The sequence below is a fragment of the Diabrotica virgifera genome, chromosome 2 (genome assembly GCF_917563875.1).
Source record: "Diabrotica virgifera virgifera chromosome 2, PGI_DIABVI_V3a".
NCBI classification, from domain to species: Eukaryota; Metazoa; Arthropoda; class Insecta; order Coleoptera; family Chrysomelidae; genus Diabrotica; species Diabrotica virgifera.
In genome coordinates, this window is record NC_065444.1 from 225,800,055 (window position 1) to 225,813,987 (window position 13,933).

General features: G+C 33.3%; 1 protein-coding gene across 1 annotated transcript in view; it reads right to left on the reverse strand.

Annotated features, from left to right (window-relative positions):
• Positions 1-12,808, reverse strand: part of LOC126880452 (rhomboid-related protein 2-like) — a 37,055-nt gene extending 24,247 nt beyond the window's left edge. Inside the window, exons 1-2 of the mRNA XM_050644317.1 lie at positions 12,793-12,808; positions 12,356-12,460 (exon numbers count right to left, since the gene is read on the reverse strand). Coding sequence (XP_050500274.1) covers positions 12,356-12,445 — 90 coding nt within the window. The 5' untranslated portion in view covers positions 12,446-12,460; positions 12,793-12,808. The remainder of the gene's footprint in view (positions 1-12,355; positions 12,461-12,792) is intronic.
• Between the last annotated feature and the right edge of the window lie 1,125 nt (positions 12,809-13,933).

Genomic DNA, 13,933 nt, shown 5'->3' on the forward strand with positions numbered 1-13,933 from the left:
AATATACTGGTTTCGGTGGACACCCTGCTGCTATATTTTTACCATACTTCCAATGAAAAACATTGGGGGGGGGGGGGGGGGGGGGTAAAAATAAGACATTGAAGGTCTTTTTCGTCTTCTTTTCTTTTCTCAAAATATCATTTTAAGCGATTTTACAGTGATTTGGAATCTATTTAAACAAATTTGCATTTTTTATCGTAAATTATCAATAATTGAAAAAATTGTGTTTTAATAGAAGGGTTATCCAAAATGTGATTCTTAGGCATTATAACAAGTTTTTTGTTTTAAAACAAGTTGTTGATCAAACTTTAGCGTAGAAAACGATAAAATACTGTTTTTCCATTTTCCTCCATTCCCAAAATACATGTTCTTTTATTTGGCTGAAAATTTGCCCACACATAGCCAAACACAGGACTTTAATGGTTAAAAGAATTTGTATAGTTTTACAATACAAGAAAAGTTACATGCAATAAAGAGTCAAAATTATATAGTACAGTCGGGTTAGCATTTGATCTTGCATGCCGAGCTACCCAAGCAAGATTCTATTTTTCTAATCTTAAGGGGGTCAATAGTAGTGTAAATTTAAAATCGCGAATAAAGAAGAACCGTTTTTGCTTAATATCTCCGCCTTATTTAACGTTTCGACAACAAGTGTAAGAACTGAAGTTGTGGAAAATATGATTTGGTATAATTTATTCTATTATAATTTTTTTTGTGCCCGAGTTATGGGAGAAAGAGTGACAGTTACAGCATAATTATTGAATTACCTCGTTTATTGTTAGTTTCATAACAAAAATGTACCTATACAAAATGGAGAGAATTAAATTTTATACAATTTTGATCTCTTTCATGTTTTTGCTAAAATCAATATTTCAGGTAGTACGTATGCGGTAAAGGCGCGAGCATAAGCCCTGATTGATTTGATAGCAGTGGTTTTTGTTCAATATCTCCGCAATTCTCAACTTTTCGACAAAAATGGTAGGAATTAAAATTGATCCAAATAAATTGTATTTACAATAATTATGTATTATAATTTTATTAACCATTTTTTTCGTATTGGTCGATATTTTCCGAATTAATTGTACTTACAGTAGACGCCTATATTTTTGACTCTGATATTATTCCACGTATTTTTTTTTGTATTGTAAAACGATACAAATTCTTTTAACCACTTAAAGTCCTGTGTTTTGGCTATCTGTGGGCAAATTTTCAGTCAAATCGAAAGACATGTGTTTTGGAAATGGAGGAAAATGTAAAAAACGGTATTTTAACGTTTTCTACACTAAAATTTGATCAAAAACTTGTCTTTAATCAAAATAAATTGTTATGATGCATTATAATAACATTTTTGGGTCACTACTATTAAAATATTATTTTTTCCATTGATATTTTACAATAAAATAAATGCAAATATGTTTACATAAATACCAAATCGCTATAAAATTTTCGTGGACCCCCACTTTCAACTTGTGAACCCCCATTTTTATTTCACGCCAACGTAAACCCCCGTTGAATCCCTCGTGGACCCCTGGGGGTCCACCTGGACCACTTTGGGAATCACTGCTCTAACTGGTGTTAAAAGATAGTTTTCCGCTGTTACCAGAGGAATGCTGTAGGGACATATTATATTTCATTTTTGCCCCTTTTCCTCCTTATAATCTACACCACTGTCGTAATAATAATTTCAGGATTTTTTTTTGATTCCTTGTTACTTTTTACATAAATATCATCCTTTTCTCTCATTGCGAGAAAGTAAGTAGTTTTCAAGTTATTTGCGTTTAAGTAGTGGATTCCATAAGACTATGTATTTTAAACTACATTCAATATAGTCCAGAGAAATAAGATTTTTCTCGTGACACATCCCCTTCAGGCCGAAACCAAATTATTTGAGTAGTATGGACATCTATATTAATAATAATAACCTATATGTTTCCTGCAGCCGATTTTGATGATATACATAGTTAATACATAGTTATAAACAAATGAAGATAAAAAAACGGGAAATTTTCGCTCTTTTCGTCTATTACTAAAAAGTGAAGCATTCTAAACAAATTTGAGAGTAGATAAGAAACACTGAATATGTCTATTCTTATTTGTTGCTAAGAAAATTGCAAAATAGGTCATAAATTTTGAGATTTTATTAATGTTCATAACTTATGTAAAAATTAAGTTAGAACCTTCTTATTACACGGAATGCTGAGACTTCTTATGCTTAAAATATATATTTAAATTTTAAAGCAATTGGTCAAATAGTTTAAAAGTTATTTAATTTGTTTATCCCAAATTCATTTTCTTTTTGCAACACTATAAGTCAGAAAATTGTGAGGTTACAGTAATACTTCGGACAGTTTATGAAAGAAGAACATTCATACATTTTACACTCTTTAAAATTACTTTTTGTCATTTTTTAAATTAAATTAATAGTGTACATCTTCTTCTTTCATAAACTATCCAAAGTATTACTGTAACTTCAACATTTTCTGACTTATAGTGTTGCAAAAAATTAATTTGGGATAAACAAATTAAATAACTTTTAAACTATTTGACCAATTACTTTGAAATTTAAAATATAATTTAAGCACCACAAGTTTCAGCATTCCGTGTAATAAGAAGGTTCTAAGTTAATTTTTACATAAGTTATGAATATTTATAAAAACTCAAAATTTATGATTTATTTTACAATTTCCTAAGCAACCAATAAGGATAGACATATTCAGCGAACGCCATATTGAAGTTTTTTGTACGATTTATGAGTTTCTTACTCTAAAATTTGTTTAAAATGGTTAACTTTTTGGTAATAGACGAAAAAAGCGAAAATTTCCCGTTTTTTGATCTTCATTTGTTTATAACTATGTATATCATCAAAATCGGCTGCAGGAAACATATAGGTTATTATTATAGATGTCCATACTACTCAAAAAATTTGGTTTCGGCCTGGAGGGGGTTGTGTCACCAACAGTATATTTTTTTCCCTAATTCTCTGAACAATAAAATGTGTTTAAAATACATAATCTCATTGAATCCATTACATTAAAACGCAAATAACTTGAAAAATACTTACGCTATAGCATTGAGACAAGAGGATATTTATCTAAAAAGTAACAAAGAATCAAAAAAACATGCTGAAATGGTTATTAGAACATTGGCTCAGATTGTAAGGGGAGATTCGTATATTATATATTATATACGAAATGCGGAAGTGCGAAGAAGGACGAAGGTGGAGATGTAATTGGAAGAATTGCGCAAATGAAATAGAACTGGGTAGGACACGTGGCATGGCAAAACAACGACAGGTGGACGAGAAATATTGTACATTGGAGACCACGCGAACACAGTCGTAGTAGAAGAAGACCACAAAAACTATGGCTAGACGACATCAAAGGGAGAAACTGTCACCAAATAGTACAAAACAGAGAAGAACGGAGAACTCATGGGGAGGCCTTTGCCCAGGAGTGGATGCAAACAGACTGAAGAAGAAGAAGAAGAAGAAGGTTGATCTAAATAAACAACAACAAAAATGAATATAAAAAAGACTAAATACATGATAATAATAAAGAAAACAAATATACAAACAAACATACATTTGAGAAATGTACCGATAGAAAGGTAAATACAAATATCTAGGAACCTGGATTTCGGACAATAATAATCAAACGACAGAAATAAGGGCTAGGATATGGGCTATTCCATGAATATACGACTGTCTTGGATTATCGCGACAACGAATATTTTAGTGAGCAACATAAGAAGTGCGAAAGTAAATGGCTCTAATAATTGTTCCAATAAACAACAATGTAATTTGCAATTTACTTTCGTTCTTCATAATTTGCATAGTAAAATATTCGTTGTAGAGATAATCCACAACAGTCGTATATTCGTGGAATAGGGTATAGAAATAGCAAGAAATGCATTTGTAAAAATGAAAACAATTCTCTGCAACAAAGATCTTAGATTAAAACTGAGAGTAAGAGCTTTGAGATGCTACGTTTTTTCAATACTGCAATATGGACTTGAAAGCTGGACATTGAAGCAAGAACAAATAAATAAGTTACAGTCCTTTGAAATGTGGTGTTACAGGAGGATGCTTAGAATAGCATGCACACAGAAAAAAAAACTAACACGGAAATACATATTGCGAGAAATGGACAAAGAATACGCAATTATAAACATAATAAAAATAAGAAAGTTACAATATCTGGAACACGTAAGGAGAGGACAGCGTTATGAACTTCTAAGGCTGATCATACAGGGAAAGATAAGAGGAGGAAGGAGTATAGGAATAAGGAGTATAGGAAGAAGGAGAGTGTCATGGTTGAAGAATTTATGAGACTGGTTTAAATGCAGTTCTATAGAACTCTTCAGAGCAGCGGTAGATAGAGTCAAGATAGTGATGATGATATCCAAACTCTGATTGGGAGATGGTACTTAAAGAAGAAGAAACTAAACAACAGAGTGCCGATTGACTTAGTCTTGGTTTTCTTGATAAAGCACTATACTAAAATCACAATAACGGTGCACTAGAAATAAACAAATCAAGGCACGTTGAATGTTACGAGGAGCACTCTCGAATCATGATTTACAATGTATAAACTCTATCAATGAAGTTAGGACAATTAATTCCCGGACAAATAATCCCGGACAAAAATCTCCACAAATAATCCCCGGACAAAAAATCCCCACGAAAAATCCCGGGCAAATAATCCCCACAAACTTTTTTGGGCAAAATATTCCCACACAAAATCCCGGACAAAAAATCCCCAAGAAATATTTGCTGCTGAAAGTTTTCCCGAAATTTTACCAAATTTCGAATTCCAATTCCATGCTGAAAACTTCAAATTTTAAAATTTTTAAAATTAAAAAATCGTGGAAGATATGGGGAATGAGCTAAGGCCGCGTTCTCTTGATAGGCGCTTAACCCGCGTTTTGATAACGCGCGATTACCGTTCACATGCTAAAGCGCGTTTTAGGTCATTAAAATGTATGTAGTTGTAATCGCGCGTTGTCAAAACACGCATAAAGCGCCTGTCATGAGAACGGGGCCTTAACGCATTCCCCATACCTTCCACGATTTTTGAAAAAACTCACACTCTTTTGTCATGTAAAATTTGAAGTTTTCAGCAAGGAATTGGAATTCGAGATTTGGTAAAATTTCGGGAAAACTTTTAGAGAACTATTGCAGCAAATATTTCTTGGGGATTTTTTGTCCGGGATTTTTTGTGGGGGGATATTTTGCCCAAAAAATTTGTGGGGATTATTTGTCCGGGATTTTGTGTGGGGATTTTTTGCACGGGGATTATTTGTCCGGGTATTTTTTGTCCAGGGATAATTTGTAGGGATTTTTTGTTCGGGATTATTTGTCCGGACTCCCTGTCAATCAAGATTTGGGATTTACAATGTATATACCATAGATTTAAGTATATACATTGTAAATCATAATTTGGGAGTGCTCCTTGTAACATTCAACGTGTTTTGGTTTGTTTATTTCTAGTTCATCTTTATTGTGATTATAGTATAAAACCAATTTAAGTATGACACATTTCACCGTCATTCACAAGAGCTTATCTAATTGAAATTTGATAACGAAGAGGAAATGTGTGTCAAAACCGTGACCGGTTTGTTAGATATAAATTGAATATTTTGCATTTAAAGTGAATCACTGTTATATTTATACTCTATCTGTGTCCGGTCGAGGGATCTATATCCATATTTGAAGAGTAACATAGCACCGAAAAAAAAAAAACAAATTTTTCGTAATTATTTTCAAAATGTTTTTGTCTTTCTAAGTGTCTTCCTACTTTTTGCATAATCAAAAAGTTCCCTATCCTGCCTCATTTCTGACTCTGTCCGTCCATGATGGTCTAAGCATTTGGTGCAGACACCGCATTCCAAAGACTTGAAGTTTGTTAATGGAGTTGACCTTTAACGTTCATGTTTCCATTCCGTACACGAGAACAGGCCAAACGAAACACCTTAGCATCTTGTATCTAAAGTTTATATTGGAATATTGTATGCGCCACCAGGGGCGGCTGTGGCAGGGAGGCGCTTGGGGCACTGCCCTCCCACTAGCTCATTTAATGTAGTAGATATCTCATACAATTTATATTGAATGAATTTTTCTTTATTTAAAAATCTAATAAAAATATTCAGTCGATGCGACGCGACGCTCCAAAAAGTTTAGAAATATAAATTAACAGCGTTCACCCGCACCATTGATTAAAAACTTCTACACAGTGTAGTTTTTAATTATGCCCGCACCCGAGGAAGGGCTCTTTTCCGAGCGCCCGGACTCACTGTTGTCAAGTTAGAAAAATATCGGGCGCTAGATGATGACTTGCCGTGTGCGAAATAAGAAATATCCTCAGATGCAGGTAGTAACTGGCAACGTTACGGGATTTGGCTTGGCAGTCGGTATCGCACCAATATACTTCACCTAGGACACAGCCCGAGCGTAGTTTTCGGTCTGTGTTAAAGTGTTAAGTGTACAATTCTCAATACTGACTTCATTATTGTCGATGTCGATATCCAATAATTCGATATGGCAACAAATATTAATAGTGTATGCTTTATTAAGACAAAAATACTTTAGAGTTCGAAAATTTTTTAAATACAAAACAATAGGACCTCCTAGACCAAAATTGGACATAATTCAGGCAGGAAAAAGTGGTAATAGAACTTTTAATCGTAAATTCAATGAGAAACATTATTTGTTAGCAGACTGGTTATTCGATTGTGAGGAGACAAATCGCTTCTATTGTTTTAAGTGTTTATTGTTTTAACCACAAGTGGACGAGTCTTACACAATCCGTGGTGTAAATGATATTAAACATCTCTCAGAGAAACTTAAAAAACATAATGTTAGCTCCAAACTCCAAACACATCCAGTATTGTGTTGAATACCAATTATTAGGGTCAATAAATATACAATCACAGTTAGATTCGGCTTTTAGAAGATCAATAAAGGAACATAACGATATAGTGACCAAAAACAGGTATGTTATGATGGATGAGCGATGGTGGGATAACATCCACAACTATGTGATAAAAGTGCTGTCGATAAAAGAGAAGGTAGAGGTAGGAAGAAGGAGTGGTTCACAGCATAGGGGTAAAGGACGTGGTGGTCAGATGAGTGCGAGAGATTGAAGCTGATGCGTGATGGCGAGCGACTGAGAATCGGGCAAAAGAAGGACATCGGGGAGAAGTTATGCTCTAACGAGCGATTCCACCCTGATGCCCTAGTATGAGAGTGGTGGGGTTTTAGCTCAGGAACCCAGCACTGTCGGAAATGTTTACCTCCGACGCGATGTCTGTTTGCAGATTCCCCACCTAGTGGTGAAAAAAAAAAGGACTATTCACTAGAATCCTTAAATACATGGGTAAGTTTGTAACTAGCAACATTTTTTCGGTGTTCATAATTTCGTATTTGCCGCTCAAAATAAAAGTGCCCCACCGATATTTTTACTCACGAGCCGCCACTGTGCGCCACTCATTTTTACGGCGTTTAGCGGTTTTTTATTCTTGTATCAGGAGTTTTTCAAAGTTATTTATAAATTAAATGTATGAAGTTGAATGCAATTTTTCTTGATTACACGTTAAGCTTTCTAAATGGTCGCCTTTGTCGCATTATCTCCATCGAATGTATACTAGATTTTTTTCTATTCGAAATAGATTGAAAAAAAATAGTGGGATGGCCGGTTAATGAACTCGGATTGCCCGTTGCCAAAACAAATTTAGCGTCGTAACCACTACAACTACATAGACCATTTCGGGAATAATCGTTAATTTTATTATACTTTTGTAGCTTAATAACTTCTAAATGGCTTAACCAATTTTGATCACTAAACATGAGTTTAAAACGTATTGACATGAAGTATCTGATGCATCTAAGGTCAAGTATGATAACTGAAGCTATTACAGGAATTATTGAGCTTGCAAAACCGTTTTTCCCATAGGAAATATATTTGATCATACTTATAAAGCCTATAACTTAAAATTTCGAATTTTCCCGGATATGCGGTATACACCGTCAGATTCGCCTAGAGTTCTTCTACAAATGCTCAGTTATTGGCGCAATTCGTAGGTTTAAATTTTGAGTAGGTAATTGTCGAAAAACCAAAATTTTCAAAGTTTAGTTTTTCAGTTTTTCGGCGATACTGAGCCGTGTGTATGTCTGATCCTGACGGCTTAGACACCATTTGAAAGCATAACTCAACACTATTGATTTGGTGTATTTGCGGTACTCCTGTCTCTTCTTGAACCGAAGATATATACCCCCAAAAAATATGCCGTTTTGTACCTACCAAGTCCTATAGCTGGCTTATGGGTGGTCAAAAGTCACAAACTACACCGGTTCTGAATCGGCCCTGACCCCCTCTTCAAACACAGAAAAAAATTCAGATCGGTTTAACTTTTCCAGTCACATACACACATACATACATTTCCACAAACATTTTCCCTTTTTTAAATAGAAATTGAGTCATATTTCTGTAGGTTTTCTTTAAAGACAATCGTAATAAAAGTCCGTTTGATGTTTAACAGTTTTAATTAATAAAATAGATGACTAAATTATTGATACCATTAACTTGACGAAATGTAAAAGTGTGTAATTGCGACCAAAATCTTACGTGTTCTTATTCTTACAAAAACGAAATGTATTTATAGATAATTTGCGTCTAATCAATATAATACCCGTCTTAATTCGTCTTTTCTAAGTATTAGCCCTAAGAACGCGTCTGGCGTCGCTGTGATGTTATATCGACTGGCTATACAACCAAAACAGCCTCCTGTCTTCCCCTCTTTATGCTTAAAATCCGAAACTATTAAAATTCTACTGCAATAAATTTCGATCCCTATTAGTAATAAAATTTGGTTCACAGTTGCGAATGTTATTCTTACTTATAAAGTTAAAAGTAGTCCGCTACCGTCGTAATCCCCAATTAGTTCCACCCATCTGTGCCAACGTAGGTCCATATGTGTGAGACTCTTATCCCGTTCTCGTACTAATATTAAGAAAAATGATATACAGGGGAATTTAAAATATAAGGTAAACTATTTACAATCCTACATTTCTGAGCTCGGTAACTTTTGAATGGTATAACCGATTTTCAAAATTAGACATGCGTTAGAAAGGTAATGATCAGTACTATTAGAGAAGCCGCAAAGGTGGGACTTAAATTTTCGAAGTTTTTGCGAGTTTTGTGGACGAGAATGAAAAACAGGCCCTAAATAGGAAAGGCCGTAAAATCCACACCCTTGGACCAAAATGGATGGTTGACATATGAATGGGTGGGTCTTTTCCTGAACTTTAAGATGGGAGTTGGCACAATTTTCAACTCCGTCAGATTTAGAAAATCGAAAATTTCGTGTACTTATATATTAGTGTCACGTGTAGGGGAGTGTGGGTGTGCGCCACTGGCGAGAACTGCTATTCTCTGGTAGTAATTATTGTTTGTCACACATTATTGATCTCCGCTAAAACAACTGTAATCGTCGCATCGTCTTGCATCAGGACAATGTGAGCTCTCACACGCCTGGTGTAACATCCGAGTAGTTGAAGGTAAAAAACATCAATTTAGAGAGCCAGTCTGCAAACAGTCCTGATTTGGAACCGTGTGAATTCTTTGAATTCCAGCGAATCAAAAACAGACTTATGCGGTAAACGTTTTAAGACGATGGATGAAGAGATCCAAGCATCCAAAAATTTAATTTCTAAATGCCTATTTTGGACTCTGATAAATACTTCGATGGTTGGTTTGTTAGAATGCAAAAGTGTATTTATCTTCCATGTGCAAAAACAATAAGACTGGTAGCAAAGCAAAGTGGGGAAAATTTACTTCTGAGGACTTCCTGCTCCTTTGTATATTATAATCAATTCTTATTAGTTCTTGAGGAAGATCAGGAAAACATGACCCATATAATAATTAAATGTAATTTTCGGTTAAAATAATTTTATTTTAAGATAATATAAGTCTTTCTTTAGTCAATGACTGTGAAATAATTTCTTAATTATTGTTATAAATAAAGTCACTACGATTTAAGAAAACAAAAACAATTATCCCGGCTTCAGTTGGTCGTAGAAAATTTTTATTTTGTTTTGAATCTTTATTTTGTCTTCAGCAACAATAACCTGCAAGTTAGAAACTCATAAGATGTGCAGGGGCGGCTAAAGTTCTAAATGTTTATAACGAAATTTGCCCCCTTATTTTCAAACCCGAAATACGAGGTTGAAAAATGTTAATCATTTATTTACCTCAGAATATGAAAACATAAGTCTTTAGAAGGAGAGTGGATCTTGGATTAACTCTCTAAGATTTCTTTTGAAAAAGTTATAGCCTTGGACATTTGACCCCTTGGGATAAACAAGTTATAATATCTAAGCAGCAAGTTCACCAATCGGGCTCTATAAATTTTTTTTATGTTAGGTATTAGAAGATCTTCATTTTAAAGCATTAAAAAATACATAAAAGTTTATTAAGGAAGTAAAACTTCACTTATAGGTAAATGGTATATAAATTTATTAAAATTTTATCTAAAATGATCCAAATTGGATAAAAGTGGGTACATCTATAGTACAAAAATCACACAAACGTTTTCGGACCAATCAGTCCATCATCAGGTGGTAGACACCTAAAATGAGCAAGGTTTCTACCACCTGATGATGGACTGATTGGTCCGAAAACGTTTGTGTGATTTTTGTACTATAGATGTACCCACTTTTATCCCATTTGGATCATTTTAGATAAAATTTTAATAAATTTATATACCATTTACGTACAAGTGAAGTTTTACTTCCTTCGTAAGTTTTTTATTATGGTATACAGCCAATGAGAGAAATCTTTTCCTTTTTATTTTACATAAAAGTTATTTTTACAATAAATAATTCAATTGCAAAAAACGGCCATTTTGAACCTTTTGCCGGCTGTTTTGCAATAACGTATTAACTAAATTAAACTTGCCGTAGCTCAAATTGTAGGTTTTTAAATATAATACAATTTTCTATTTAAAAGTTTTCTCTAAAATGAATATCCTAAGCTGCAAAATTAAAAATCTTTAAAAATTGCAAATTTAACAAATGAAAAACGTCATAGGAATAAAAAACCGCACACAATTTTTGGTTGTATTTTAGTAAAAGTTATTCCTGACATCGTCCTTTACAACACCTGGTAGGTTTCAAAAATTCCTGAATTATATCCTGAATTCGACCTATTTTTCACCCACAGGGTCTATATTTGGACTATAATAACAATTTTTAACCGAGTTATTAAGTCTTGAAAATAGCCATTTTCACGTTTTTCAAATATTAAATCGCGTATAACTCGACAACACTCAATTTTAGAGAAAAATCACAAGAGAACTTTTTTACTCATAATGACCCAAAGAATCTAAAAAAATTATACGAAGTAAACATATTGATTTTTTAAATTTGTTTAAAAAAATTGTTTAAACAATTTTCCGACCGCGGCACCTCTCGGCACCCTGTGGATTTGTTATAAGGACCTTTTTTGAATAAGTTTGTGCAAAAAACGAATCGGAATAATTTACCTAACGGGGGCGACGATACAACCTGGTCTATAAATTATCTATTAAAGAGTGTCACGATTTGTCACGAAAAAGGCTTTCTATTTGCTAATTTCTGTGGTCTACAATAGAATAATTTTATAATGGTTGTTTTTTATTATTATGTAAAAAAATGTAAATTAAACAAGCAGTTTTGAAAGTATAATAAAAATTTTGCAATTTTTCATTAAAACATAGTTATTTTTAATTCGTGATTTATATAGGTACCTATAAGTACAATAATGATTAGAAACATTCTATTTAATGTTGGCCTACACCTAATATCGAATAAAATATTAGGTACAGTGGAACCCCGATAAGTCGGCCTCCGATAACCCGGAAGTCCGGCTAACCCGGATTGATTTTCATCAGATAAAATAAAAATGTTCATTTTGACTGAGTTTTTTTACCAAGACATAAACAATAATGTATACAACTGTACCTACGTAATTTAGATGTACTGGACATAAGTATTTCATTTTTTTGGCAATTATAATTAAGTTTATCAGATCTGGTAAAAGTACCGTATTTTATTAATTTTTACCATATTCTCCGGCTAACCCGGATTTTCGATAACCCGGATCGGCCGCGGTCCCGATTAATCCGACTTATCGAGGTTCCACTGTACTACAAAAAAAAAACAAATGATTTATAACAGCTGATTTCTGATTTAATTCAAAACGGTAATTCCTACTCATACATGGCTTACATGAGTCATTACTTAATGTCGAAACAATAAAAATATGTTATGAATTATAATTAACACAAAATGAAGTAGGTAGGACGGTAGATAGGTACTTACTTTGCGAAATACACTCTTATAGTATTTATGTTGATCCGCCTTCTCTTTCTCTTCCAGTGTAGATTTACTTTCATCACTACTAGAAGACATCTTAACTAGAACAAACTAAACAAAATCCTGTTAAAACAAAATACACACAAACACAAACTTCTCATGTAAAACTTTACTGATAACACCTAATATCACATTATCGGTGTTGATAACTACAGATACACAATACACAATGCTATTGAATTTGAAAGTAGTGTTTAGCATTAGATCATTTTATTCACGGAATATACGTGGAGAGATTAAGGTGATATCAAAATGTCAAAAGAGTGTTTGTTTTCGTAAATTTAAAAATTGGTTATACCAATAGAATGGGATCCGACAAGGTTGGAGTCTGCGTTTTTAATTAACAGTAGCGTAGTGTTTGTAATAATTGGGAAACACCTTACCTTGAATAATATTGAACCAGACTAAAGGTAGCAGGTAGTTGTTTTAAATACAGTACAACTTTTTTTAACACTATGATCAAGGTCAGTTTTTAAAGGAAATGCGGTGTGCGGTGATATAATATATAGTGACAAAAATGAAACTGTAACGTTTAGTCCTGTCGCCAGGGGGGGTACAACGGCCTCGTTAATTCAGATGGACTTACCCAAGTTTTTTTTATGTATTTTGACCCGTAGAACACGAATTTTTTGGGTAACAGTTGATCCGGATGTCGATAAGATTGTTATAGACCAAGAACTTGAGGAATCAAATAACAGCGATTTTTGGCAAAACAAAACAATATTTTGTATTTTTTGGGTTATTTTAAGCAAAAAATATTTCTACAAGTTTTTTAGTAGGATGCACAGTTTTCGAGATAAACGCGGTTGAACTTTCAAAAAATCGAAAAACTGCAATTTTTAAACCCGAATAACTTTTGATTAAAAAATAAAATAGCAATTCTGCTTAGCGCCTTTGAAAGTTCAAGTCAAATTATGTCGGTTTTGATTATTTGCATTGCTAAAAATTTATTGTGTTATTGTTAAACAAAGCTACAAACAACTAGTGCGTGAGTGATGTTTCTATGATTTCTCATTTAAAATCGAACGAGTAGGTAGAATAGGTACTAGTGCAATCAAGACTATTTCTACGTTACATGCGTTAAAACGCATGTAAAAGCACGGGAAACCCTACGTGTTTATAGCTTTGTTAAACAATAAAAAAATAAATTTTTACCAATGGAAATAATCAAAACCGATATAATTTGACTTAAACTTTTAAATGCGGTAAGCAGACTTGCTATTTTATTTTTTAATCAAAAGTTATTCGGGTTCAAAAATTGCAATTTTTCGATTTTTTTAAAGTTCAACCGCGTTTATCTCGAAAACTGTGCATCCTACGAAAAAACTTGTAGAAATATTTTTTACTTAAAATGGCCCAAAAAATACAAAATAGTGTTTTGTTTTGCCAAAAATCGCTGTTATTTGATTCCTCAAGTTCTTGGTCTATAACAATCTTATCGACATCCGGATCAACTGTTACCCAAAAAATTCGTGTTCTACGGGTCAAAATACATAAAAAAAACTTGAGTAAGTCCATCTGAAT